Raw genomic sequence first — 27,862 nt, forward strand, 5'->3', positions numbered from 1 at the left:
ACATTTTATTTTAATCACAAATTATCAGACAGGAAATAAGTGGATAAGGGAGTAGCAGAAAAGCAGTGGCGCCAGAAAAAAAAAGAGAGTGAGTGAAGGGAGAGAAGGGAGAACGATGTAGGAACAAAGGGGGAAGGGAAGTTAATCTCTCAACTCAGCAGAGGCTAACTGTTTATTACCTCTGTAAGGATGGGACTGCCATGCTGTTAACAAGGGTCAACGCAGAGTGGGCTGGCCAGTGATCTTTACCTCCTCCACGTACTACTACCCTGTCTGTCTGTCTGTCTGTCTGTCTGTCTGTCTGTCTGTCTGTCTGTCTGTCTGTCTGTCTGTCTGTCTGTCTGTCTGCCCCTTTAATCACAGCCTCTATCATGTTGAGCTGCACCACAGTGGTGGCAGTAATGATACTATACATTATATTATCTGAACCATCTGGGAACATAGCAAAAAACGCACGACCCTTGTCTGATTTGATTTGACTTTCTTTTTTTTTTTTTTGCATAACATGACCTGTTAACCTTTTATAATCTCTCTTTATCTATTTATCTCCCTTCCTCGTTCTTTCTTGCCTCCTTCTTCCTCCTCCTCCTCCTCCTCGTCCTCCTCCATGCCATCGTCTGGAGCACATGGTTATCGCCTGCTAGTGGTTGTCATGGTGATGGACCCCAGGGGACTCATCCCAAAACCAAAGTTCTGCTTGTCTGATATAGAACCTCTGCCTTTCTCTAAGGGGAAGGGGTTCATTTGGCACATGGGGCGAGACAGAGAGAGAGAGAGAGAGAGAGAGAGAGAGAGAGAGAGAGAGAGAGAGAGAGAGAGAGAGAGAGAGAGAAAGAAAGAGTGAGAGGGGGAGAGAGAGAAAGAGAGAGTATGAGAGAGTGTGCATCCATTCCAACTGGGTCACATCACGAGAGCATTGCGTAAGCATAAACACTGCTGCCCCTGTGCTATGCCCTTAGCACACACACACACACACACACACACACACACACACACACACACACACACACACACACACACACACACACACACACACACAGCCTCCTACTGTCTGGGAATCGAGCGTTCTGTACGACTGTCTGTAGTGTTTTCAGCTCCTGAATAAGCACCAAGCTGTGGTCCATCTCTATTTTCTTGTGCTCTTTCTCTCAGTGGATTTGCAATAAGTACATCATGACAGTGGCGTGAACCCTCCTCTCCGTTAGCTGCCAGACTGGACAGCAGCATGACGTAGCACTTCTTGCCTGCTGCAAATCCAAACTCACACACACACACTCACACCCACACACACTCACACCCACACATGCACACACAGTGTTCTGTGAAGAAGGCTATGTTTCTGCAGTCATCGTGACCTCTGTTTTTTGACCTGTATCATTCTTCATGATCATCACAACTTTTATTACTTGTTAGGGATTGGTTCTTACAGTGTTAAGCCTGCGGGGGGTTTCAGATGTTCATATATATATATATATATATATATATATATATATATATATATATATATATATATTACGCCGAAGGTTCACGATACAGCTGATCATTCTCAGTATCCCACAGCATTTAACCAACACTGAAGTATCGCTGGATTTCCCAAACATCTCCTGTTGGTGGTGGAGCACGGTGGCAGTGCTGTGTACAGGAAGGCTTCTTTTGTGGCCACATCTTCCTACAGTGCACCCTCCCTGTGCATGCTGGGTGTGTTGTTTACAGGTTCTCAGTTGTCCTTGTGTGTTCCCACCATGCTCTGCTCCACGCGTTTGGATATCTTCACACCTTTGTAAATAAACACCGATGCAAATGCAGTTCATATTTGCAAGTAGTTGTTTGCGCAGTGCGCTGTGTGTGCGTCGGTAGAGGGTGTGATTGTCTATAAAAGGAACAGCCAAAGCCAGTTGTTTAAAATCCTAGTTGGACGGTTTCAAATCCCCCCTTGCACTAAGAGAGGAGAGTAGAGGGAGGGGTGTGGATGCGCATGTGTGTGTGTGTGTGTGTGTGTGTGTGTGTGTGTGTGTGTGTGTGTGCGTGAGTGTGTGCGTGTGTGTGTCAGTCTGTCTGCATGTCAGGAGAGTCTTTCCAATCAGGGAAGGGATGGGAGAGACACTGACAGACAGACAGACTTCTAACAGACAGACTGGGAAAGAGAGTGGAGCAGAGAGAGAGAGAGAGAGAGAGAGAGAGAGGCGAGGGGTGGAGCTACTTGGGCAGGGGCGTGGCCAAGCTGCTGCCACTCACTGGCGGTTGCCATGGCGAGCGGGCGGTCCTGAACAGCGGGACATCCAATGGGAGACGACGCTGCTTGTGTCACCATGGTGACGGGGCTGTGCCCAGGGAGGTTGTGATGGGTTGACAGGTGCGTGACAATCGGAGCTCTCTGCAAGCATGTACGCCAAAGGCAAGAGTAGCAACGTGCCGTCCGACAGCCAAGCCAGAGAAAAGTAAGTTTTATTTATGGGGGAGGAAACCGCGGCTGTGAGGGAAGTTCATGTGCGGCCATGGGCAGTCACACACGGAGCTGCGGTAGGGGAGGGCGCACGGCGCTACACTCGGCGGCATGGAGCTCTCTGCTCAGCGCTCTGCAAGGCTTGGAAAGTTGACTGCCTCATATATTTGAAGAAAGATAGACATTTTTTGTCGGCGGGGTTTTACTGTAATTAGACAAAGTAGGCTAGAATGTTCCACGGAGTTTCTGCTCCACTCGTTAATATCAGGATTTCCTTCTTCTCTTGTGATGTCTTGGCATTTCTGTGCTTCTTGTCTGTTTCATTCCTTCATTTTTAAAACATTCGTTTGAAATGTTTGCATTTTCGTGTGTTTTACACACGTGTATTTTTTTTTACTGTGGCGACTTGGCACTTTTGCAAAAACATAGACGTTGACTACCCGTCTGTCGGCAGTGGAAGCGGCAACTAAGTCCACGTATTTGAGTGCTCGCGAGCCGCCGCGCGCGCTGTGCGGTGTCGCTTTTCAAATGTCTTGCTTGCCACGCGCCGTGAGTCAAGTCCCCGTTACAGTAGATGGGATTTGTGACAGCAGACCGTCATCTTGTCTCGACATTTCGCCAGACAGCCACGATCGATCCGGCTTTTTTAAATAGTTGGTCACATAGATTTAATAGAAGAGGATGTACAAGCGTTTCTGTTCGGACCAGCAAGCAAATAATAGTCTAAGAGTGTTTTGTATGGTTGTCATGGCTGTGCTTTCTGTCCATTAACAGGGCTCACATACAGAGGACAGAGTTCGACCCAATAATAGAACTAATTAGGCCTTCCCCTATCAGACAATAGCTTTTACATGAGGTCAGTTTTGAAGGTGGAGGTATCAGGCACTTATGCATGCTTATGAAATGTATGTCTGTTTATGCAATTTGGCACACCATATGTTAGTGTTGGCCTACTTTTCAACACTACATCTTATCACATGTTAATGCATGAGATGTAAACTAGATGCACAGAGAATCCTTCGTGAAAACGCTTTAAGGTGAAGCCCCTGCTCAGTTGCATTCAGCCAGGCATGGCTGCTTGGTACTTTTTTTTTTGGATGCTCAGGGTCAGATGTTCAGTGAGCGGGAATCATAGATCAGCATCCTCTGTGAAGGAGCTGAGCAAGTTATTGATGATAAGCCTTCGACTGCTGCGACTGATAAGGAGACAGTTATAACGATACAAAGATAAACTGCATTAAACTGTATGTCGCCACCTATGAGAGTCCTTTTAGGCTATTTTTCCAGGCTATGTATCCGTAAAAAAGCAGATTAATCGTCACACCTCCGCTCCCAGCTATACTGCTACTCATTGTGCCTTTTGAATCCAGTTCACTCATGTTTGTCAACAGTGATATTGAGTGTTCAGCGGTATCCCTTGAGTCCCATTCTTTATCCCTCAATCAATATGAAAGGGATAGGACTGGACAGTGTGGGTCTAGCGCTGCCTTATTGCATGCCTTCACTGACACACGCAGAGATGGAAAGCTTCCTCCAGGCCCCCAAGACACTCTGTGTCAACGTGTGTGTGTGTGTGTGTGTGTGTGTGTGTGTGTGTGTGTGTGTGTGTGTGTGTGTGTGTGTGTGTGTGTGTGTGTGTGTGGCTATTGTATGTGATAAGCTTTTCTGTCGGGAAAACACAACAGATACTTATTCTGAAGAAGTGTTACTCAGGAATCCCCTGACAGTTTGCAGAGCAGCTCAGTTCACCAGTGATGAAGAGAGACTTCACTTCACATTTCCGTTCATACTGTGTGAGCATGGCCTATGAGTTGATTACCTGCTGTCTTCAAAGGAAAAGTGTACCTGCACTATGTTCATAGATGTGACAGACATTATCTTACAGAAGTCAAGATCTATCTTTCTTGGGCGGTTTAACATTCATGGACACGTGGCTTCGATTGACATACTTTTATGCTATTGAGCAGTTTCATTTCAGCCTCCTATGTCTTTTAAAAGAACAATCTACAGTGGTGTCCTCTGATTTTATTGGAGATACGACTTTGAGATCAAAACAGGCAAGATCTTTCCTGCAGACACGTAACATCGTACTTTTATATCTCACCGGCTGGCGTCACATTTCATTTTAGACTTCCGTGTTGTTGCAGTTCATGTCGTTATCTGTGTTTACATTTCAAGGCGAGAGTTGATGTTCCATTGGGCGTTAATGCCAAGGCCAAAACAAAAGAAAGGACTGGGTGACAAGAAAGCACCAGATGAAAAGGCCGTGCAAGGCAAAAATCAGGCGAGGCTGGGTTTTATTAGTCTCTTAACAAGCAGCCTTGTTAGTCAGTGGTGTGTATCAGAGAAGCGGAGAAGGCCCAACGCCGCCGAGTCGTCAGTTGTTTCTCATTTCTGCAGCGCAGCGGGGGACCAGAGAGTCGGAGAGATGGAAGGCAACAGCAGATTGAGGGAAAGAAGGAGGAGGGGGACTGAGGGAATTTACTGGATCATTAGTTTACAGTGTTGTAGTATTGACCTCAGGATGGACCCCCACAGACACGGGGCTCTGGCTTCTCGCCCATGTAGATGGAGCTCAAAATGCAACTGACCTCTGTGCAACTCTCTTCACGTGCGATAAGAATCTGAATCGTGCGGTGTCTTCTTGCTACAGAAGGTTTCGGGAATACACTTCTTTCGGTTCAGCAGGTCAACGATTTCCAAATGTTTATCCGGTGGTTTTGCAGTCTGCATACTTTCAGATAAAAAAAAAGTACTTTATCAGCATGACAATCTTGCTTCAGGACATTCACAAAGTGTAGCACTTTTAAAAGATCCCACAGTCAACACTGAATAAAGGTGTAGATTTACAGTATGCAGAATCTGCCAGGTTACCAAAGAAAAAAGGAAGCTCTCGTGGACTTTTACAGTGACACTCACAGGCCTATTCTCTTTGTCAGTAGAGCTCTTTGTTCTTGATTTGAAAATCCTTCAGACATGTAAGGTATTCTGAATTAGGTTTCATTGTAAAATACGTTACATTGTATCAACAGCTCAGAATTCAATTTAATATGCATTGTCACAATTGTTATAAAAAGAAACATTTTGTATTTTAAAATACACCAAAAGGAATTAAGAGAAAACACGTTTCCTTAAAGCCGATGTACCTGACATTTCTCCAGATTGTATATCCTCCAGATTTATACTTTATAAATAATGTGGTAAAAAAAACGTTGACTGCAGACTGGACACACACTTCATGAAGTACACTGAAGATGTGGCTCAAGCTGTTATCACTTATTGATTTCCTTTATTTAATATGTACCCTTTACAGAAGAGGATGTGCAAACAAAGAGAAGCAGATGAGTGAGAGAGCAATTTTGTATGAGGTCAGTTCATCCAAATCATGAAAAACACATAAATGAATGCAGACACATTGTTTCACTTATGATATCACGCCACAGAGATAGTTCAGGTTGGATGTGCCACAGCTATGAGACGACTGCTTCTGAAAAGAGCAGTTCAATATCCCCGAGCAAGCCATCAGTAGTTTTGAGTAGGACAATTTATTCGGTAGAAAGCCGTTCCAGTCACAAGCCGTATGGATTATACTGAGTAACAGGGATACCTGCAAATAAAACTCAAACCGTCTGCACAGCTAGACACCATATACACCACCGCAAATATGCTTTTCATGCTTTTTTGTAAGTTTTCTGACAACATCCGTATGAATAGGAAGCTGTATTTACACATATGTGTAATATGTGCCTGTAGTGAACAATCTCTCGGGGTCTCAGACAACACCACTGTTCAGCCTTCTCTCTCCGGCTGTACCTGTGTTACGGTCGGCACTTGATTTTGATTCGGAGTGACAGTACACGACCACTGACTGTGTACTGCAGTTGTTCAATGAGTGTAGGTTTCAGTCACTGGCAGTTAGAGGACACATTCCACATAGTTCTGGGATTGTGGTCCAGAGTGAATTGCATTACAGCGCATAGTACACATTCCTTTTTTTTTTTCCTGTTCTGTGTGTGCGTGATGAATCATCGAACAAACGCAGCTCAAAACGCACACATATTTCTCCTGGACTCACAGCGCATATCTGGTTTCGTGGATGTTTTCCTAGAAAGTACAACCTGTGTTTTATCTGTTTTCTACTCATCAGATTAATAAGCACTAACTGTCGACTTGTGACAAGTCCAACTATCATAAGTGCTGCTGTAGTTTAGGTTTTCAACCATAAACCTGGTGCAGGCTGAAGCATTTCTAGTGCTGTAAGGATCATCATTCTGCACACATTCACACACACACACACACACACACACACACACACACACACACACACACACACACACACACACACACACACACACACACACACATACTTCTGAACCGAGACACCTTAGAATCCTGCCAGGAAGCTGCCAATGCAGCATTGCGCAGACTGAGGCAAAGCAGTGCATGCTGGGAGTGTTTATTCGACAGAAGCAATTCAGGCTGCCACTCTGGCTCTGACAGTGAGTCGCGTTACAGGAAAACTACAATAAAAATAGAGCAGTATCTCACGCACACACACACACACACACACACACACACACACACACGGAGTGTATGCTCACAGTGCCTTGCATCGACAGTGCGGGGAATCTGATTTTGTCCATGCCAGCTGCCACCTTATGGTTGTAATTGATGATTTTTTAGTTTGTGTACGACATCTCGGTGTCCTTGAGAAGGCATTGGAGGAGAGCGAGAGGTGGGATCATTTGTTAGAGCATGAACAAAAGAATGTAGCCAGGGGGTAAACATGCTGCTGGTCAGCTCGGTGGGTGTAATCAGAGGCTGCATATGGAAGATGTAACTAACATTTAAAATGCACCAGGTTCAAATGAGAAGGACTGAATGAAAGAAAAGATCTATGGAAAAGAGAAACTTTTTGTGTCCAGGTCAGACGAGGTCAGGTGATATCCTGCAGGAACTCATGGTCTAATGCTCCATAATGCCTGTGTGTCAGAACTCTGCACTCTGTACGCTTCTATATACTCTCTCTGTGGATCACTTACACTGGTAAGTGGCCACACCTGGTTCTGTTGGCCTAGGTCCCAGTGACGGAGTAAAAAGCCCCAGTGAGAATCCCCTTCACCCAAACATAGGAGTCACATGGTGTGCCGCAGCTCCAGCTAAATTGACAGAAAACAACATCAAAGTGTGTGATAACGTGTGCTTTGGGTCAATAGAGAGCACAACTGCATGTGTAAGTCTGTAAATCCATCTGAGCTGTCTGCTCACAGCACTTTCCCCATATGTGCCATCCCTCAAAATCAACATCCATCTGTCTGTTACGCTGCCTGTGTGATCGCGAACCACAACATCCAGTGATCGTTACACAGCTAATGGCCTCGCCAGCTCTCATGGGATACTTGTGAACTACTGCGAGAACACAGGGAACGTGTCGCCGCTCTCCGTTGTTGTCTCTCGGCAACACCGACAGCCAGTGAAACGTATCGACTTAAATCTATCGCCGATGTATTTAATCCTCACAGCCTTTTAGATTAGCATCAGTCTGGGATTACAAGAAAACCAGAGAAGAAATGGAGCTCTGATATGTTTTCTCTCTCTTTTTTTTTTATTTCTGGAGCTGTCTTCAAATGAAAGTGATGATGACAGTTTGACAAGGCCCTGATAGAACACACTTTTTAACCTGCTGAACACATAGAGGCTGTTAAAAGTCCTCTTTTATCTGCTGGCATCCCTCCTAGTCTCTCTCTTATCCTCGCTGCCAGAGATGTAACTCGCAACAGAACTGCTATCAAAGCCGCGGCCTCTTATTGAGCTGTGTGAGATGGGAGGAGACAGCCTCTGATCGACACGAGCGGAAAAGGGTTGTGACGTGTCAATCAACAGAGAGGACCCTGTAGAAGGCATTCTCACAGGACGCCTTAGGGTCCTTGAGAGGGATCGACGTGACAAAAGACCTCCGTTGGCATCAGATAGCATTGGGAAAGAAGGATAAGAGAGCAGGGGAGGGCACAGCATCCTGCAAGTCTTTTATCACTCCCTTCGAATGACAGAGGGTATGGATGAGTGAGTTTATCACCCGGTGTTGGTTCCTCACGGGTGTCCCTGAATGCTTCTGTTTTAATTGGAAACACACCATCACATCATATCTCCTTTCTCTTTAGCTCTCTTCTACAAACCCACTCCACCTCTCTGCAATAGTGATTGTGTCAGGTTTATCTGCGGGATTGAGATGAGTGACATTTGGCGAGTGGAGGATTGGGATCATGTTCGCTGTGGATGAGTGTGAAGTGAGACATGAGGCAGAGAAGAGGAGTCCATTCATCGTACGCTTTGTTGACCAAGACTGTGAACCGTGACCCGTGACGTCGGGCTTTTGTTCATGTTGTTTGTGGTAGCACTTGTGGTTTTGTCAGGAGGACGTTTTTTTCTTGTTGCCCCTGGTGACACCAAATATGCACAGCTTTGCTCCAAACCACAGCACGGTAGGGACGCTCCCTCAAAGCACTTCCTGTAACCTGAGAGTTCCAGCTCAGGCTTAATGCTGTCGGTGGAAACAACACTTACTGTCCACAGGCTCCGTGGAGAAAAGTCCTGCTGACTGCTTTCATTTTTATATGAGTTCTGAAGCAAATTATTTTAGCAACCTCATTTATTTACCTGTCCAGTATGATAGTATAGTATAATTTTGTCCATATAAGTCAGCTGTGTCATGCCCAATTTCACTGTATGACATAGGGCTGCGCAATATTGTAAAAAACAGACATTGCAATATCTTTTTTTATGAGATATATAATACATAATAATAAAATCCAACCTATATTTTGTAGGCTGCATTTTAAAATTAAATGCATCAATACTACTGCACTTTTAAGCAAACTCAAGAGGTGAGATAAACAATTTTGTGCTTTTGTAAACAATTCAACCAACACATAGGTTGTATAAATATGATTGGGAGGAGGCATTAAAAAAGATGGGTTGGGACTTCGCTGCAGAACCCTGATGCACTGAGGAAAGTCTGCGCCCATTAACAGTCGCCGCTGCCTCGCCACAGAGAGAGAGGGCGCAGCGAGCATTAAGTCCGAGCCCCGGGAAGTGCCGAAGTCTGGGACGAGCCACCTTAACACCGGCTCTTTCCAAGCCGACAAGCTATTGCCCAAACACGGAGGAAATGGCGCCCGGCAAGGGCCAGCCAGCACCGGGGATAAGGTTCTCCCACACTGAGTTGAATCCCTCAGGCAGCTGCAGACCCCACCCGTTGAGAAGTGTAAAAATATATATGGTCCATTATGAAACCGTGGAGGGTCTAGACTGTAGGTAATTAAAGGGGAACACTGGATTAGTCGTGGAAAATGAGAACCATGTGAGTTTTCCTTTTGTATCAAGCGGCAAGAAAGTTGCAGCATGTTTGAGTTAATTTACCGACATCTGTATGGCGCATGCAATAAATACAGATACAATATCATGCAGACAAGTATGACAACTGCACTTGTGTGCTTTAACTTGCTTTGCTATTGTAAGTGTGACTGCAGATGCTGCCGTTCCTCCCCTGCCTGCCGAGTGTAGCGGAGGTTGGTTGGAGGCCTCTGCTGATATTTCTCCATCATTGATATGCAAGCTGCATCGCACAGGCGCTAGCGCAAGGTTAAGCATGCGTGACGGCCAGGCTTAGGATCTGCTTCAGACACTCTCTCTCTCCTGCGCTCGCACATATTACTGTGCCTTCTCTCTGCACAGTCCTCAGTTCCTCTATGTCTTGGCCTCAATTGTCCCTTGTCTGTTTTGTGGAGTTAAGACGCAGAGTTGTTCACTTTAATTCTCCATAAACGTGCCATCCTTACATGACCAACATACAGGCCATGTGTCCACTGAGCCCCATAAATTCTTCCCTGACATTTTCTCCCCTCTGAACGCTTGGCAGTATACTCTCGCTCAGGATTTAAACCTTTGACGTTGAGTTCTTGACTTTTCCTAAATGCCATTTCATCTGGATACGTCCTGTGTTTGAAGCTGGGAATAAGTACAACTACGTGTCTTTAGTCTTTTCTGAGTGTGCTGTTTTTTTTCTTGTTATCAAATAGCATTATTAATTCACAGACATCCAGTGCATACATTTAACTGCTAATACATACAACATCATGTTGCAGCATGATGTATACCTCTAGTAATTTATTTATACTTCCTCTCGAGCCTTTGTGCAGGCCTTAATAGCCTCGCATTCTTCCCTAAATTGCTCTAGATTGCCTTCATCTGTATCAGTTTCTTTTATCTAATCTCGGAGCTCTGTTGTTCAAAAGAATAGAGGCCCATTAGAGCCCATAGAAAGGAGTTCTAATCCTATAAGATTAGAGCAATGCAGTCCTCCCAGTTGTCTCCTTCTCCCTGGAGTTGCTGCTGATTGTGGAATGTTGCATTGTGTGAGCTGAACAATGACATGTGTCGCCGTGCGTGTGTGTCGGTGGGGCAGTCACATCCCTGGTCCTGCATACTACTGTACAGGGACGGGCAGGCGTTAGCCACGTTCATTAAGTGTATGGCAGCCAGGAAATGCCTCCGTCCCACTGTGTGTGTGTGTGTGTGTGTGTGTGTGTGTGTGTGTGTGTGTGTGTGTGTGTGTGTGTGTGTTCGGGATTTAAAAGAGAATGCAATGAGAGTAAAAGAAAGAAAGAAAGGTGTGTGTGTAAGTGAAAAGGAAAGATTAAGTAAAACAACTCAATCTACTAAACAGGCGACATGATTATGTGATTGTGTGAACATTTTATTTATGAACATTTATTCTCATGGATCATCAACTGATGAGTGTACAGATTTTTGTGTTTGTGTTTTGTTTGTTTTTTTACTCCAAGTTTGTGGAGTTTGTGCCTTAACAAAACGATTTTTGTGAATGCTTTTCCTATGTAATGAGTCTTTTTTTAATATATATATTCACTTTTTTCCGAGAGGTATTGATTCAACTTCATGAACATTAGTTTGTTGTGCTTTAATTGAATTATTGTATTAAAAGCCAATAAACTGACGATTAGTCTTAATCTAACTATTTTGAAAATCAGCCTGTCACATTTTTCGCTGTCTCAAGCCTTGCTGTGCTTTCTACTTACTGATCATACAATAGTAAATATTATAGTTATCATAATAGTAAATCTTTCTACGCACACATATCATTGTTGCAGCCCTTTTGTATACAGAACAGGGGAATTTATTTTACATGTACAACCTCTAACTCACAATCCATTAAACCTGCGAAATGTTGGAAACGAATGCAGTAATTAACCTCACAGCATCACTAAATGTTGTCATCAAACTCTTAAGTTCTTTCTGTAAACAGCAGTTTAATATTCTGGGCTTTATGGCTGTGTTGCATTCAAGATTTACTGTAATATCTTGTAGAGAAAGTTGAACAAGGAAAACACTCCTAAAAATCATTGGTGTCCTTTCAGCTGTGAAATTAAACAAACTCCCCATGAGAGGTGACTCAATCTAAACAAATCAAAGCCAATGAAATGGAACTCGAATTAAGAAAGTGATGAATTTGCCCCCGCTTTTATTTGATTTATCCACTTTACATGTTCTGCAAACAAATTCCACTTTTAGAAAAATCTTACTGGCGAAAAAAAATCTATGCGTGAATGACAGATTTTTATATAAAGGGCACAAATGGATTGTTGCTCAATTAGTGTTTTAGTAAACAGTGAGCTACCCATCACGTTGTGTCTCTGTTTCTCCCTCTCTCTGATAAGCTGGCATTTCCTGTTATCTCAGCCCTGGGCATTGTTGTCTGCTCTGTGAGACAGAGTCTCTGCACTGCTGACAGAACAAGAACTGTTTCACTTTGTCTGACTGTGCCTGTATCGGGCGGGGGGTGGGGGGAGGATGCTTCCTTTTTATTGTATTTTCTTTTCAAGTCTTAGTTTCAGCTGCACTAATTTGCTGTTTCCAAGATGTGAGCGGGGAAGTCTGAGCTGCCACCAGTCACTCGGTATAGTCTGGTACACTTCCCTGAGCAAACTAATATATACACAAACACGAAGCAAACTTGTGAATGCATCTATATTTCCATTCCGTGAAGCAGGGATCTAATAAAAAAACAGATCTAATATCTGCTTTGAGATCCCACTTTTTTTCACTTAAACATCAACTCTTAATTATTAGTGGAGACACACACAAACCTACATTTAATGTGGCTTCGTCTGACCAACAGAGTCAGGACAAGGATTTTAAGGCAACAAATACATTAGAGGACTAACATTTCAACACCAGCTGCATCTTCATCAGAGTCCCCCATTCAGCGACATATTTGTACGTAACAATTACTTATTCAAATTGACTCCACAAAGATATTTCAGTAGTTCAGCTTGATGCGGTTTACCCATCATTAATAATTAGTCTGCTTTCTGTGCTAAACTATTTTTCATGCCCAACCTATTTGATGATAACCAGGTTGGGGTGTAGTCTAGTGGAGCCTGTGCCGTCCTTACAACACAGGGTGGAGGTTTGCAAATACAGTTGGACTTGTGGTCAGAGTATCTTGATAAGTTGGCTGTTATCAGTCTCCATGCTGTTCACTATGTAGCTGGTTTATGAGCTGACATTATTCTTCTCACGTCTCTCTCATAAAGGATCGAAAAAACATATTCAGAATCCACTCTTTGTTGCCATATTTTTAGTGCATTTGATAGATCGATTAATCCATCAGCAGAAATCCAGTAGATACCAGAACCCAAATGCTATCTTTTATAAAAGACCATTTACTATAACAATATGTGTATTCCAGAGGATGAGTGGAGGAAAAAAAACAGATATGTTAATAAAAATAAACAAACATTTTGTGTTCTTGCACATCGATTAAACAATTCATAACATTATATCTTGCCTTAATATTTGTGTTTTACAGCATTTCTGTTCCCCGTGTACTGGAATGTCCCATGGGTGGGGGAGGGGTGGTGGTTGGGGTGGGAGGAGAGGGTTCTGGGATCTCTAGTTAATGAAAGGTAAACACGAGGTTTACACTATAGTGAGCCAAAGAAGGCTGGAGTCTTCGTCTCCTTCAGGATATGAGCCTCATTCTTTTGACTCATGCTTGTAAGGATGACATTTCACCCTTCTACTGGTAAATTCCTCTCTCTCTCTCTCTCTCTGTCTCTCTCTGTCTCTCTGTCTCTCTGTCTGCAGGAGGAATATTTCCCTGAAAGCAACAGCCACATGTATGATGTTGTGTCTTTTATTATGTGAACTGTGAATACAAGTTCAGCTGGTTGCATATCAACATCATTATTCCTAGTGTTCACTAAATTTGCGTGACAGCTTTCATCAGCCACCTGCTTAATGTCATAGGGATTTTATTTGTGTGGCTGGTCAACCTCTCACACAGTTGTTAAGTCAGCCAGCTCCCTTCACCCGGGCTGCACCGCTCCCTGCCAAGCCGGAGTTGGATCATTCAGGGCCTGTCACCCGGCCAATGCTCCACTAAGGGTTTTACTATGTGTTATGGAAGCGAGAAGGACAAAGGCTACGACAAACATTTGCTCAGCAAAGCAGCATGTGAGACCATCTCAGTGGAGACCAAACAGGGAACATGAGTGGACAAAGTGCAGTTTATTTGATTACGAGTGCCTCTCCTCTGGCTGCTTCCAACGCGTGGATTATGACGTGTGTTTCGTTAATCTTCAAAGCCGGAGTGAACTTTTTCACTGCTCCTCCCAACTCCAATCACTGTGCACCGCACCTGAAGTCTACGCCGAGGCCAGTCAGCGCCAGAGAGAATACGCTTCATATGAATATCTGGATACAAGTGCTCTGCCTTTAGCAGGGGCCATTAGAGGGGCCCCAGGGGATGCCGTGGAAGGGTAATGGAGAATATAGATTTAACTTGTGACCATCAGCAAAAATACCAATTAGAAATGCATCAGCGAGCAGCCAGCGATAGAGCCGCAGCACGCTGACAGTTTAGGGATTGATTGAAGGCATGTGTTTGAGAAAGTTGAGGGAGTCTAATGGAAGTCTTTGTGCAGTCACACACAATAATACATCTCAATATTGATAGTTCTTCTCTATAAGATACAGTATAAACCTGCTGTATTATGCTCCAATCACCCTTTATTGGGTAAATAACTAGAAAACGTCTCCAACCAGAGGAGAGATTGTCTCACTCATTGTAATTCAGCGTCCCATTCTCCCGAGGTGCAGTTCCACTTGATACCAGCTCATTCTCTCGCCGAGACCCTCCCTGATAAAGGTGTGTGACAGCAGCAGACATGCTCATATTGTTGTCCTTTTCAGTTTCGCTCTCGGGCTGCAGCATCACTCCTCTTCTGGTCCGTCCTGACCTCCCCTCGCTGCGCTTCCCAGCTCCTTTCATTAATCATTTACTCTCCCCCTCCTCTCCGTCTCGTTCCCTCTCTCTCTCTCTCTCTCTCTCTGTCTCCCTCTTCTTCTCTCTTCCTCTCCGTAGTCCTCTTGTTGCTGCTAATCTTTATCTCTTTATCTTTCTCTCCATCACTACACCTTTATCTCTCTGTTGACTGGTGAATTACCTATCGGTGTCCTTCCTTCAATACTATCAGTGTGTGTCATTGCCTTTACATTCTATAATCGTCCCCTTTTTTCTCTTTCAAGCCGCGTGCGTGACTTTTTCCTCTACGTGTCCTACGTGTGTGCATTTTGTGCAGAAGTGTGAAAAGTAAAGCTCAAAGAAAGCATCCACTTTATGCAGCTTACAGCACTTTCAAACTATTAATCCACTCGCAGTTCGCTGTCCAACTCCCCTGCACAGATTCATCAAAACTATACTTTTACCTAATGAAAATGCATCATGGATTAGTCTACTGGAACCTGATTTTCCACATAAAGTGATTTGGCCATGATCCTGTCGCTGTACTTTTCCCAGACAAGGTGTGTGCATAAATAGCCCTGTTTTGAAGATGCTTCTCACTGTATAAAGGCTCCATAATCCCCGCGGTTGTTTGGGCTGTTGTTTTTTTTTTTCCTGTTGTTTTCCCGAAGCCCTGCGTATGGGATGAATTATTCAGCATTGTAATGGGTCTATATTTGTCGTTGTTTATCTTGCCTCAGTGCCCCCACCACCCTCATCGCTGCCCTCCCACCATCATTTGTCTGTCTGTCTGGCAAGCATGGCCCCCCTTTACCCGCAGAGGATGCTCCACTTTAATGAATGAAGTAAAGTCATTTAGCAAGCCTCTTAATGGCACATAAAGCCCCGCTGCTAGGCTTGATTAATCAGGGAAAGTGTTTGGCTGTCACACACAGAGCTGTCCTCAGCAGGGGCAGCTCGATCGCTGTGCTATCTTTTATAGCGGGGTCTCTCGCTTCACTCACCAGAGTTGTCTGCGGCCAGAGCCAACGCTCTCCTCATCCACAGGTGGCATCTGTTTGACGATGGGCTTGATTGCAGAGTGAGCGTCCGCTTGGCTTCACTGTGGACTGGCCGAGATGATGATGATGATGATGATGATGATGATGATGATGATGTTGATGATCCTGCATCTGAGTCAAAGACAGGTGTCTGGGATTTGTGTTGAGGTGATGAGAAAAGGATGAGTAAACCGCTGTAAACAGTCTTTACCGCTGTCTCATGCAAGAGATATTATATGATTAGTGTAAAGGGTAGGGGTACAGTTACATAGCCCATGTTAAAGCTGCTGGGGAAGAATCAGGCCAGGCCATTAGCAGCTGGAGGCAGATGTATCTGTATTGGTGTAGGTGTTGGTTGATAATGAACAAGAAATTGCATTCAGCGATGCCAAACTAGCGTTTGAGGTAATTTAGAAACACCATTACGTAATTTGTCTGGCAGAGAGTTTAACACTGTAAAACTTCCATTGCGGTTTTTTTTTTGGTCACAAGATGTTCTGCATTCATGATAAAATATGACTATTTTTTTAACTCCCAAATATAGTTTATCAGCCTCAAAAATCGAGTATTGGTTGGGCTATGGAACAATGTGGCTTTTTTGTACCTCCATTTAAAGCCTAAATCTGACTGGCAGAAATAAAGCTGATGCATTTTTACTAAATGTTACTGGGTAGCTGCTTTTGTACGGTTACTGCTGTCACTGCCTGAATTGCATCAGTCATATATGCTGCTAACTAAGTTATGCAACATGGCAAGAAAAAGTCGTAAAAATAATGACAACATATGCCGAACAAACAAGTTCATTAGCAAAGAGGCACAGATTCGTCTCACCAATGCTGAATTATAATTAACGTGGATACAAAACACATAGAAAATGATGCTGTAAGGAAACTTTCCACGGCAAATTCTAAGGAGTCACTTGATTTGCCCTTATTGCTTTATTATTCTGCGTTCAATTAGCTTGAAAGCAAAGCGCTTCAAAGACACTATAGCTCTCAGAGGGTAATTCACAGCGTCGCTTCTACTAACCTTCTTGAACACGCATAGCAGAGACTGAAGACAGCAGTTTAGACTTTTGTAATAGGTAAGCATTTCCAGGAGATAATTACAGTATTTCAAGTTCCTCACTGTGACTTAGTTCAATCGAGGATTATTTTCCATTGTTATATACCTCCCACACAGAACCTATTGAAATTCATTTATAAAAATATAATGAAATTGAGTTCACACTCTGCATCCTGGCATGCCTATGTATCTTTCATCTTTTCTGCATGTTATGTTTTCAGCACAGCGTGTAGTCATTTGCTTTTTTTCTCTTAGAGAATGGTGGGACTCAGGTCTACTTTAGCCTGGCTGTTGTGTTGCAGGGTTTTGTGTTAATTTGCAGAAGGAGGTCACAGCAGGGTGCTTGGCTAACTGAGACGCCGCTGAGAATCCTCAACATTAGAATATGAAAGTTTACAGATCTCACGAGTATTCATCTTGGGGCTCATCCACTAGCACCCATCACCTCCATCCTCCCCATCCGTCTCTCTAATCCTCCTTCTTCACTCAATTCTCTCCAGCAGAACCTTTCATCTCTCGCTCCATGCTTCCGTCACCCCTTCACTCTCTTTCTCTTACTTTCTCTTCATATTTTCCTCCATGGAGAATAGGGTATGTTTCGCTCGTTGAGTGTTTGTTCTTATTTTTCATTCATTTGTTGATTTCCCGCTGGAATCATTGTCAAACTTTTGCAAAAAAAAAAAAATAGCTGAATAAATGCATCTTGTGCTATTGTTTAATATCCAGGACGTCTGTGTTTAATGCATTCTATTGAACATGTGTCCATGTGAATGTTTTACCCATCCACATGAGGCATTGCAAGTTCATCCCTGGTTGACGTCACCCAGAGACTTAAGTCTGCATCTGTTATACATATTACTGTTAAACCTGGAAACCTCACTCTCTATTTTTAGACAATATTCACAATGCATTAACAGTAACATTTAACAACATTCTCATCCCTGTATGAAAACCAGTTCCCCAGAGCAACACAGACGAAAAATACACCGATAACCCAGTGTACGCTACCTGAGATCAAGCAGCTAAAGAGCCAGATATTTCCCTCAGTGGTTCGTGGAGAGCAAAACAGAGCTAAAAAAAACGTTACATTCATCAGGTGCCAAGAAAAGAGACTCTAATGTTAATTTGTGTCTGCCGGTCATGTAAATAAGCCACTGTTTGCTAACAAGCTCGTCATAACTTTATAAGGTACCAGTGTTGTGTTTACAGCTTGTTGTGCTGCCCCCAAGTGGCCTGAAAATAAATTATTGCAGGTTTAAATAGCCAGAAGTCATGTAATTTGACATGCAACATCTAACAGCCCACGGTTTACAGCGTGTGATAATTATAGAGAAGAACCAAAAGGGACAAGATGTCTTTCTCTGACTGGATCCCTGTCTAACTGTTTAGGAGACTGTTTGAATTCATCACTTCCTGTGGGTATGGATGATTTCCTGCCACTGCCCGAACGCCAGAATTTAATTTGGGCAAAGAAGACAGAGTTATAGCATCTTATTGGAGGGGGTGAGATGCTAGCGTCTAGTGTTAATTTGGTTCTTTGTGGCAAATAAGTCGAATTTTACAGCTCAAACTGAGAAAATATGCTACAAAAGAAAACTGTGACCTGCAACAGTTTTACCATTAATGTAGTATTGTGAGAGCAATGTATTACTGGTTTATTCTAATTGTTAAACATTTGTTGGAAACGCGGCTTGTGCATCACTGATAGCATGTTTAGAGAATTTCATTACTTTTTAAAATATGTGTGATGAAGCTATGGCGGCATAGAAGTAGCAAGTCTTTTTAATATGTCAATTAACATGCCGATTCAGATCACAAGTATGATCACTTTTCCATTTCATCTTTAACAAGGGTGAAATAATCTAGAGCTAATCTATAACAGGCAAATCCAATCAGTGAAGCCATTGTCTGTCGTCAATTGGAGCTCTGCGAGACTTTGATCGCCATGGCAGCAAATTGATTAGCAATGATCTCCTGGTCCCTCCTAAACGCTGATCTTGGAAAATCAGTTCATGTGTTTGCCTTAAGCTGAGGTTGTGGTTGAACTCTAATAGTCTCATCTCCCTGCTCTCATCTGTATGACTCAGTAACATAAACGCCGGTCACCGTCTCTGCCTGCTGCCTTCATTAAGCTAAGCTCTGTCTCTGACTGTTGAAGCTCAGCAGCTTGTGCAGACAGATTTACAGTTGCAGTCAGGATGGGGTTGATTACACTATGAACCGAATGTGACTCACAGAAGGTAAAACACCTTGAATATGAAGGTGGAAAGCGGCAGGTGAGGATCTTAAATCCCCCCCACACATCCAACGAACTCTGCCCCACCTGCTCCACCACTTACTATCACACACACACACACACACACACACACACAGCACATGGCGAAAGAAGGCAAAGTAGGAGACACCTGATCTCTTCAATCATCCTGGTCACACAAATTGCCAGGGCAGATGGGTAAAAAACAAATAAATGTCTTCAAATGTCTGCTGTTTGTCTGACAGCAAGGGCAAACACCAAAAGAGCTTACACATGAAGAGACTAATATGGAGTCAAAAAGCACTTTTACGTCCTAATGCAGAGATTATTTAAAGTGGCAGTTTATTTAATGACAAGAGAGTCTTTGTAATGCTTTAAAAAAATTCTAATTTAGAGGATTCTTATCCTTGAGCAGTCCCCATGTGCTCTAATCCTCAAACCTTATCTCCGTTCAGTATTTTGACTCAGTCAGCCGACTTCCACATAGTTTTTTTTTTTTTTTTGGAGGCCCAGCTGAAGTGGTTACTGAACAATGGAGCATCGTGATGGGGTTGTTTTCAAAGCCTATCCCTCGTCTTTGAGGAACTTAGCAGTTTCGAGTTAAAGTTCAATAGATATTAAATGCTTCTGCTGCTTTGCTTATCAGTCCTCCTTCAGCTCTGCTCTCTGTTGGTGTGTACTACATAAATAACAGATAGGAGAGAGAGAGGGGGTGAGTGAGTGGTTTAAGTCTTACTACATGTTATTATATTATATGTTATATGTATTGCAAGCGTCTGTCCAATTAAACCGTTGTGTTAAAGGTCAGGAGCAGTGAATGAATTACCTCTTGTCATTTTTCCTTTCCTATCTTTTCTCCAAAACGTGCATTAACCCGCTTACCTTTGATACCCTGAAATGTTTATCTTTCTTTCATTGATTCCCCTTCCTCTCCACTGCTGCCCTCATGCTTCCAGCTTATGGGTTCTCTTCAACCCTTTCTCTATATCAGGGCCAAAGGTCACATCTCACAGCACCGGTGAAATCAATCTAAGGTCAAACCTTTCAGCTGCTGAGCAAGGCTGGGTTTTTATGTGGTAATAGACAGTCGCCTGTATCCAGTCGACTGTCTATTACCACATAAAGGCGTTCATTCCTTTATTTATTCCCACTGACACACACAATGGATTCATTCATACAGTCCGTCAGGCCCGTCGTCATCACTGTGAATGTATTCATTGCAGATACATGAGATCTTTCAGTAATAATAAATGGTTCTGTATTGATGATGCTGTAGCTGATGTCAGGGTTCATAGGGGAGAGTGACTGATTTAGACAGGTTGACAGGAAAGCGATGCTGAACAAGAGCCACTGAGCGAGTTTGTACCTAGAAACGTTGTACGGTTCCCTGAAAAAAAAAAGGCCACATATTTTATTCATGTTCTGTTGTCGAGGTGTCAAGAGTTTTGTCAAGCCTCTCACTGTACCGTTAACCTTGTCCCTGTGAAACGTTCTGTCTCTATCTCTTTGGTTAAACATTACTGCCTGGCCACGAGGGGCACGGAGAGAGAGAGAGGAAGGGAGGGAAAGAGGGAGAAAAGGATTGAGAGGAAGAGCTTCTGCTGCTTCTCTTCATCCTTTCATCATTAAGCAAACATGGCCTCCTACCAAAAAACGACTGCGAGAACAAAGCAGCGCCATCAAGACAGAGAGAGGGGAGGAACAAGAGGGGAGAATGAGGATGAAAGAGATGAAGAGGAGGATTGGAAATGGAGGAGGAAGGAGGGGAGGGGGGAGGAGACGGAGTACCTGTGTGCAGCAGAGAAAGGTGTGCAGTAGTCCATCATCTTCAGACAGGCAGACAGGGCCGTCTGGGGAGTTTATTTTTACCTCGATATAAGAGGAGTGAGGATCGGCTGCAGTGGCCTAGCAGCACCTTTCAGCGGAGGCTCTAGGACAGCTGCTGTCCCGGTGTGATCGGTCACGCATGACAATACACAATCATACACATGTACACACAGACACACACAGACACACACACAGCTCCAGGTCGAAGCTCGTGCTGTGGCATCCTTCAGCTTCTACTATCGCCACTATTGGGATTTTAATCAACTGATAAAGTTAGTCACATTTCATTCATAAATGGATGCAATATGCATTAATTGCAGCTTCTCATATTGAAGAATTTGATTCCTTCATTTGTCCAACTTTGGGTTTTGGGCTATTGGTCTGACCCAACTAGCAATTGCACAATCACCAATATGTTACCTTTTCCAGAGCTTTCAAAGAGTGTCTAAATATGGTTATTCCATCAGGAGTAATCATTTATTTAATGACCAGGAAACATGTTAAATTGTGATGTATATCATTATTGGCATATGCAATGACCTATATCAGAATAGACCTGCTCATTGATAAATTCACTATAAACATCTAATTATTCATGCATAGCGAATGTATGTTGTTTTACCAGACTTGTGTCCAAATGCTGTTAGGAGTCAGTGTGATCTCCTATTGATCTCCTATGGATCAATGTTTATCTTGTAATAATTGACCCAGTAGATCATCACGGCCTCCCCTCTTCTCTAAGTTGCTGTCAGTACCAGCACGGGCACACTAGGAGGAGAATTGATTAACAAATCAAGCCTGTAATTAATTCCTACTGTGATCAAAGCCAATGGGAGGAAGTGTGTGGAGAGCCTGAGGCACGAGGATGGGCTGTTTTACAGTACGATCCCACCAAGTGTACTCTTATCACCAAGCTGCTTGTTCTTCAAACAGGTGGGTTTTAGATGAAGCATAGCGTCGGATGAATTTCAAATGTCTTCAAAGGTTGCCCTCAACGTTGTTTGGCATTCAGGAGATGAGTAGTGAGTGTGTCTCTGATTCCCATGGGATCTGTAACGGACTGTGATGCCCCCACACATCACCGCTCATTGCATCTCAGAGCTGCTTGGCAGTTTGTGTCCATGTGTAGGATGGATCCTTCATCTTTATTTTTAGGACATCCTTGGAGAAACTCTGCCGTTAAATATGGATTTGTCTCGAATTTGGAGTTGGAAGCAGTTAAAACTTTTGAAGGCTCAAACTTAGGGATACATAAGGTAAACTTTTGGGGGATTTCATAGCTTAGTTTTTTTCTCAGCCTTTACCGTCTCACTCCTTACAATGATTAGTTCTCTCTTCTTGTACTTATGTTGAGTATATTCCTCACCTAATATCTACTGTTGACTGTTGTGTTGATGAACAAACTGACACATTTCCTCCCCCTGTGTTCTCTATGTTTCTGTGCAGGTTAGCTCTGTATGTGTACGAGTACCTGCTGCATGTAGGAGCACAGAAGTCAGCACAGACCTTTCTCTCAGAGGTGAGTCACTAATGTGATGTATGTGTTTGTGTGTGTCGGCGAGTACGCCCCATGTACTTTATGTGTCCGCTCTGAAAAGGTGGTCTGACCCTGATACAATGTGTCCAGTAAGTGTAGCAGCTAATTTAATTAGACCGGCTTTACAGTGCTGAGACAACAGGTTTGTAGCAGCAGACGGGCTTTTTACCATTAGTGGTGCATTTAGTGGGACTACACTGGAGCGGGGGGGGGGGGGGGGGGGGGGTTACGATGATCAGCCTGGAGCTGACGTCTTCGATTGACATCATTCGCTGATCCCCTCAGGAGCTCCGTCTCAGTCGATCTCTTTCTATCTCATTCTCATGCTCTCTCTGTCTCTTTGTGATCCCGCCGCTTCCCTTCTTGATCTATCTGTCCGCTGCTCGTCCCGAGAAAGCGATCTCGTCCTCACTTTAATTCTGCAGAGGTAGAAAGGTGGCGGGGTGAAAATGAGGTCAGCTGAATGAGGTGCTTCGCTGTAAATTACGGTAAATTACAATGTAGGGCACAGAGGCTGGAGGCTGGTTGTACATCGGCCAGAGGAAGAGGAGAACAAAGAGAGGGGGGATGGAAAAGGTTACATCATCAGCTGGCACCGATTCTCTTAATCGGACTTAGTGTGTGTCCGCACACATGTGCACACACACACACACACACCGCTCTATCACCCCTTCCCCTCTACCATCCCTCGCTCTTTCTTCGGCAGATGTGGCAGATGAAAGGGATAGGCGGTGTTGCATTCAAGTGTGGGAACGCATTAACTAAGAGTACAACAAGTATAAACACATCCGCTTGTACACAATATACACACACAGCGTAAACATTACCCCATAATGTAGCTCTTGCTGGAGTAGTGAGGTGGAGTAAAAATGGCGTTAAAGGCTTTTTATCATCCACATCTGTTTACAATGTATCCTCAGGGTCAGGAAACAGAAGCCCAGAGAGACGAGTCACGAATGAGACATGAATACCTAAACGTAAATACCAAACCAGACAGCTCAGAAGAGCAGGCAACAAAACATGCTTAAACCTTGACAGATTAGATGAGGAGAAAAAAAGACCACAAGAATGAAAAAGGTTCAAATAAAATTGAAGTTTATTTATCTGAATAAAAAGGAAAACTGTAAAGGTCTGAGAGCAGCCTCTGTAGAACACAGCCTACATCTGCCAGCAATCATGCTAAAAGGCATGTCACTGTAGCATTGTGAAGGTAAATGAACGAACCTCCCGGGAGTGCAGACCACAAGAAGACAGGATATGCGGGCGCAGTCGGTGCTATTTTCCTCTATGCTTTCCAGATGATAGGGGGACTAAAAGAACACGCTGAAAAGTGTCCTGACCTGAACCGTCTGCAACCGTGTTTGGACTGAGATACAGCCAATTAAATATGAGAAACGAGGGATGTCGTTCCCATTCTGCATATTTTGTACCATTTCAGCAAATATGAGGGAATAAATCCTCATTTGTCACGGTGTATATGGAAACTTCTGGCTGCCTATGATGTATCAAGTCAACCAATGTCTTGACTAGGACTGGTCACTTAGACTGAAAGCATGTGGGATAAACACAGAGGCAGTTCCTGCCCCCCTCCAAAACAAAAAAAAACTTCAAAGCAAGGCATTCCTTCTAAAAGTCACTGTGTCTGATCTGCAGCTGAGGTCAGGACGGTCTGATTCAAAGTCATTCAGTTGTTCCTGTTGTTTTAGCACTTTTTTATTTTTTATTTTTGTTCAATCTGCCAGTAGAGCCGGTGGTGCAATAGCCTTATTGTTTTACCCTTATGAAGCATTTCAGTGTAGGAAATTAAAAAAGATGATCGTGAGATCACTTTAAGATTCAGAGTGACGTAAGTCTGTGTATAGAGAGGAGAGACAGACTAAACAATGGCGTCATAGTTTGATAGGAGAAGACGGACACTGTGTGTGTGTGTGTGTGTGTGTGTGTGTGTGTGTGTGTGTGCGTGTGTGTGTGTGTGTATCTGCACATCAGTTGACATTGTCTGCGAGCATAAATCAGCCCGACTGCGGGTGATGTCAGCGCTCATGTTAGTCGCTAACCTTGACCAAAGTGTTGAGGTGTCAAAATGATTCAAGTGTTTGTCGGATGGTGTCTTCTTCTCACACAGCTTTCATTGGAACTCTGCTAAGCCCCGCCCCTTAGTTACTGTAACCTCACAAAAATAACGTAGAATTTGATAGAACATGTGGAATTTGAACGTCTCACTCAAATTCTCTGTCATATTAACAAAAACAAGGGTAACTCAAAGAATTGCCATCAAGTATCCACCGTTCTCAGCCAGCTTTCGCTCCACTTTCAAGTGTATCTGCTCGGAACAACTAACACTTTTATATTCAGATTTAACTTGGACACACAGGAAGGAAGAAATGAAGGGAAATGAAAGAAGGAATACAGGATAGAAAGCAGTTATTAGCACAACGAGTGGGAAGAAGGGGGTTGTGGGTAATGCAAAGGTTTTATTGGGCTCCTCAGGCTGGTACATGTTTCTGACCTCAGACTCTGCACATCCCCTAACTCAGTAAACACACTTATACACACACACTTGCTCACACACTCTTTCTTGTACTACTTGTGAATATATGGGCTTCAGACTCACTTATCCACTTATGATTCCATGGCATGAGGATCATAATATAATTACATAATGGCATGTGTTATAGGAATTCCTTTGTTGAACCCTCTCCAACCTTGTAAAGCAGGTAATTCAGATGTCGGGCATGTTTTTGTACTTAATATGCTTTTGAAGCATCTCATTCTCTGTGTGTGTGTGTGTCTAGATCCGATGGGAGAAGAATATCACATTAGGAGAACCTCCGGGGTTCCTCCACTCATGGTGGTGGTGAGTGCTTTTATGTCTAATGATTCAAGTTACATTCCTCTTCATGCTGTTTTTATTCATTCCATCATTGACAATATTAATTAAAAAATGATCATTCTCCCTCCATCTCCTCCCGTTTTAATTTATCTTCATCTCATTAATTGTCCCCAAAAGCTCTTCTTCAGGATGTTGTTTGCAAATTGTAATGCACTCACTTAAAGTTGTCTATTCCGGTGATGATAATAGAATCGCACTTATTGCCTCCATGCTGGATTACCCTGCCTCTAAATGCCTATTATTTTTATCTGTCAAGCTTTAATGTTCCTGTTTTGTCATCACGCGTCTCTCTGACTGCCTCCGTCTGTGTTGCAGTGTTTTCTGGGACCTGTACTGTGCGGCTCCGGAGAGAAGAGACACGTGTGAACACTCCAGTGAGGCCAAGGCCTTCCATGACTATGTGAGTCTGCGCTTATGTAGCTTCCCTTGTTCCTTTTCATTAACGGAGGACACTATGCTGGGAGAGGCGTATTATATTGAAACCCCAAAGTGTCAAATGTGAGGAAGCAGGATGAAATAATGTGTCAGAATCTCTCTCAAGGTCTGATATTGGAATGGAAAGAAACATTGCTGATGACTTTTAACTTATCTTCACAGCCTCCTAATAAGTTTTTATCTCATTATGTTATCTGAAGTGGTATTTAATAACACATTCACAGTGTGAAATAAGAATTGTATATATATGCCGCTTAAGGTTTGTAGTACCCGCGAGTTGTATTCTAGCAGAGCACAGCAGCTATAAAATGCTGCACACATGAACACACACACACACACACACACACACACACACACACACACACACACACACACACACACACACACACACACACACACACACACACACACACACACACGCACACACGCATATCCGGCTAAAGTATTGTGAGCACATTCCACTGAAGAGCAGACTGGGCAGGCAGACAGCGGCCCGTGTGGTGGAAACATTGCTTATTGCTGTGTTTTCTCGGCGTGGCTCCACTTCACCGCCGTAATTCCCACACGTCGAGGCAATGGTTTGTTCAGCCATGCACCATGCAGTAACCGGCGTACGGTGAGCTTTGACTGAGCTCCTGAAGTTTTAGATTAGCTGGTGGCTAAGGGAGAGGAAGTGCTGCTCTCCTCGCGGGGGAAGTTGCGAGGTGGAGGAGGAGGACACAAGGTGTGGAGGGGTCTTCTCTCCTTCTTTTTATGTTGTTGTTTTCCCTCTGTAGCCTGAAGTCTGACTCATCAGATTTGTCTGTACTGTGGTTTATTAAGATGTATTGTTGGAAGTGCACAGGTCAGGGGTTTCTGCCTACCCCAGCAGGATTGTCCCTCCTCTCCTCCCCTCTCCTCTCCCCCTCTCTGTGGTTCTCTCCCTCTTTCCTTCAGGCTTGCAATCTTGCAGAACGGGTGGGGGCCCTCTTCTCCTTTATCTTCTCGCAGGAGGTGTATGTGCTTGTGTAAATGTGTGCGCGTACGCAGGTGATGCTTGCTGATGCTGGCGATGATGATCAGGATGATGAATAGGTACTCCAAGGACGCGGCAGCTATGTGATGATGTCATCCTGGCTGCGAGGAAGGGAGCTGGAGGGCAGCACGACCTCAGCCTTTGGGAGACAGACAGAAAGGAGGGGAGAGGGGAGGAAAAACAGGGGGGAGGGGGTGGGATGGAAATGGATAGGGAGAGAGTGAGACTGAGAGACAAAAATACTTTTTTTTAAAATTAATTAATTAATCTTTTCTGAACACGATAAAAGCCAAACACATTTACAGTAATTCAATCTAATGGTGTTCAAAATGACAGGAACGGCATGCCGTTGTTTCTTCTTATCTGGCCAGAATCAATTCTATTCAGTAATAATTTACAATCTTAACGTCATCAGCAGAGGGCACCAGCAACATCTCATTCTTACTTTTCCTGCAGGGATGTAATCAGAGAATTATAATTAGACCAATTGTAATTAGACCAAGGTCACTTTCAATCAACTGTTCCAGTGCCGCGCTGCTTCTCAGATCCAATCAGAGGTAGACCCACATATCTGCCGCTCAATTAAAACAGAAACGAGGGGACAACCGCGGTGGCCGTCGTTGGAAAAGGTAGCGCACCTTAATTTGACGCTGGTGTCTCTCTTTGTGTCTCCTGACTTTGAGACTGATGGCGATATTAATCAGACATTTTGATGGTAATTATTTTCAGATAGCTAATTACTGAGTGAAGTCCTAATTAATGCTGCGGAGATGTAGGAGCTCATTCACTTCATCGTTGGGTCCGTTCCCTTTGATAATTGATGGGATTGTGACACGGCTTTTGACTTGATTTGCACGATTATCCCAGTTTGAACTGGAGTCCGATGGCGTACTGGCTTTGTGTGACTCTGATTGTGTGTTTGTTTGCATGACGTTTTGCATGCGGTTGTGTACTGGACTGTTTATATCAGCTATCATTTCTCCACATTTGAGTGTATGAGGATGATCTTTTAGGGCATTAATCCAGTG

General features: G+C 43.7%; 1 protein-coding gene across 2 annotated transcripts in view; it reads left to right on the forward strand.

Moving 5' to 3' along the window:
- Window positions 1–2,179: 2,179 nt before the first annotated feature.
- The window catches only part of LOC311022622 (single-stranded DNA-binding protein 2), a 43,899-nt gene continuing 18,216 nt past the window's right edge, over window positions 2,180–27,862 (forward strand). Inside the window, exons 1-4 of one of the 2 annotated variants that reach the window (XM_084024044.1) lie at window positions 2,180–2,438; window positions 22,401–22,473; window positions 25,287–25,348; window positions 25,700–25,784. In XM_084024044.1, coding sequence (XP_083880170.1) covers window positions 2,383–2,438; window positions 22,401–22,473; window positions 25,287–25,348; window positions 25,700–25,784 — 276 coding nt within the window. In that variant the 5' untranslated portion in view covers window positions 2,180–2,382. The remainder of the gene's footprint in view (window positions 2,439–22,400; window positions 22,474–25,286; window positions 25,349–25,699; window positions 25,785–27,862) is intronic. The other variant, XM_084024043.1, reaches the window with a different exon arrangement.

Source organism: Eutrigla gurnardus, assembly GCF_963514095.1.
Source record: "Eutrigla gurnardus genome assembly, chromosome: 13".
Taxonomy (NCBI): domain Eukaryota; kingdom Metazoa; phylum Chordata; class Actinopteri; order Perciformes; family Triglidae; genus Eutrigla; species Eutrigla gurnardus.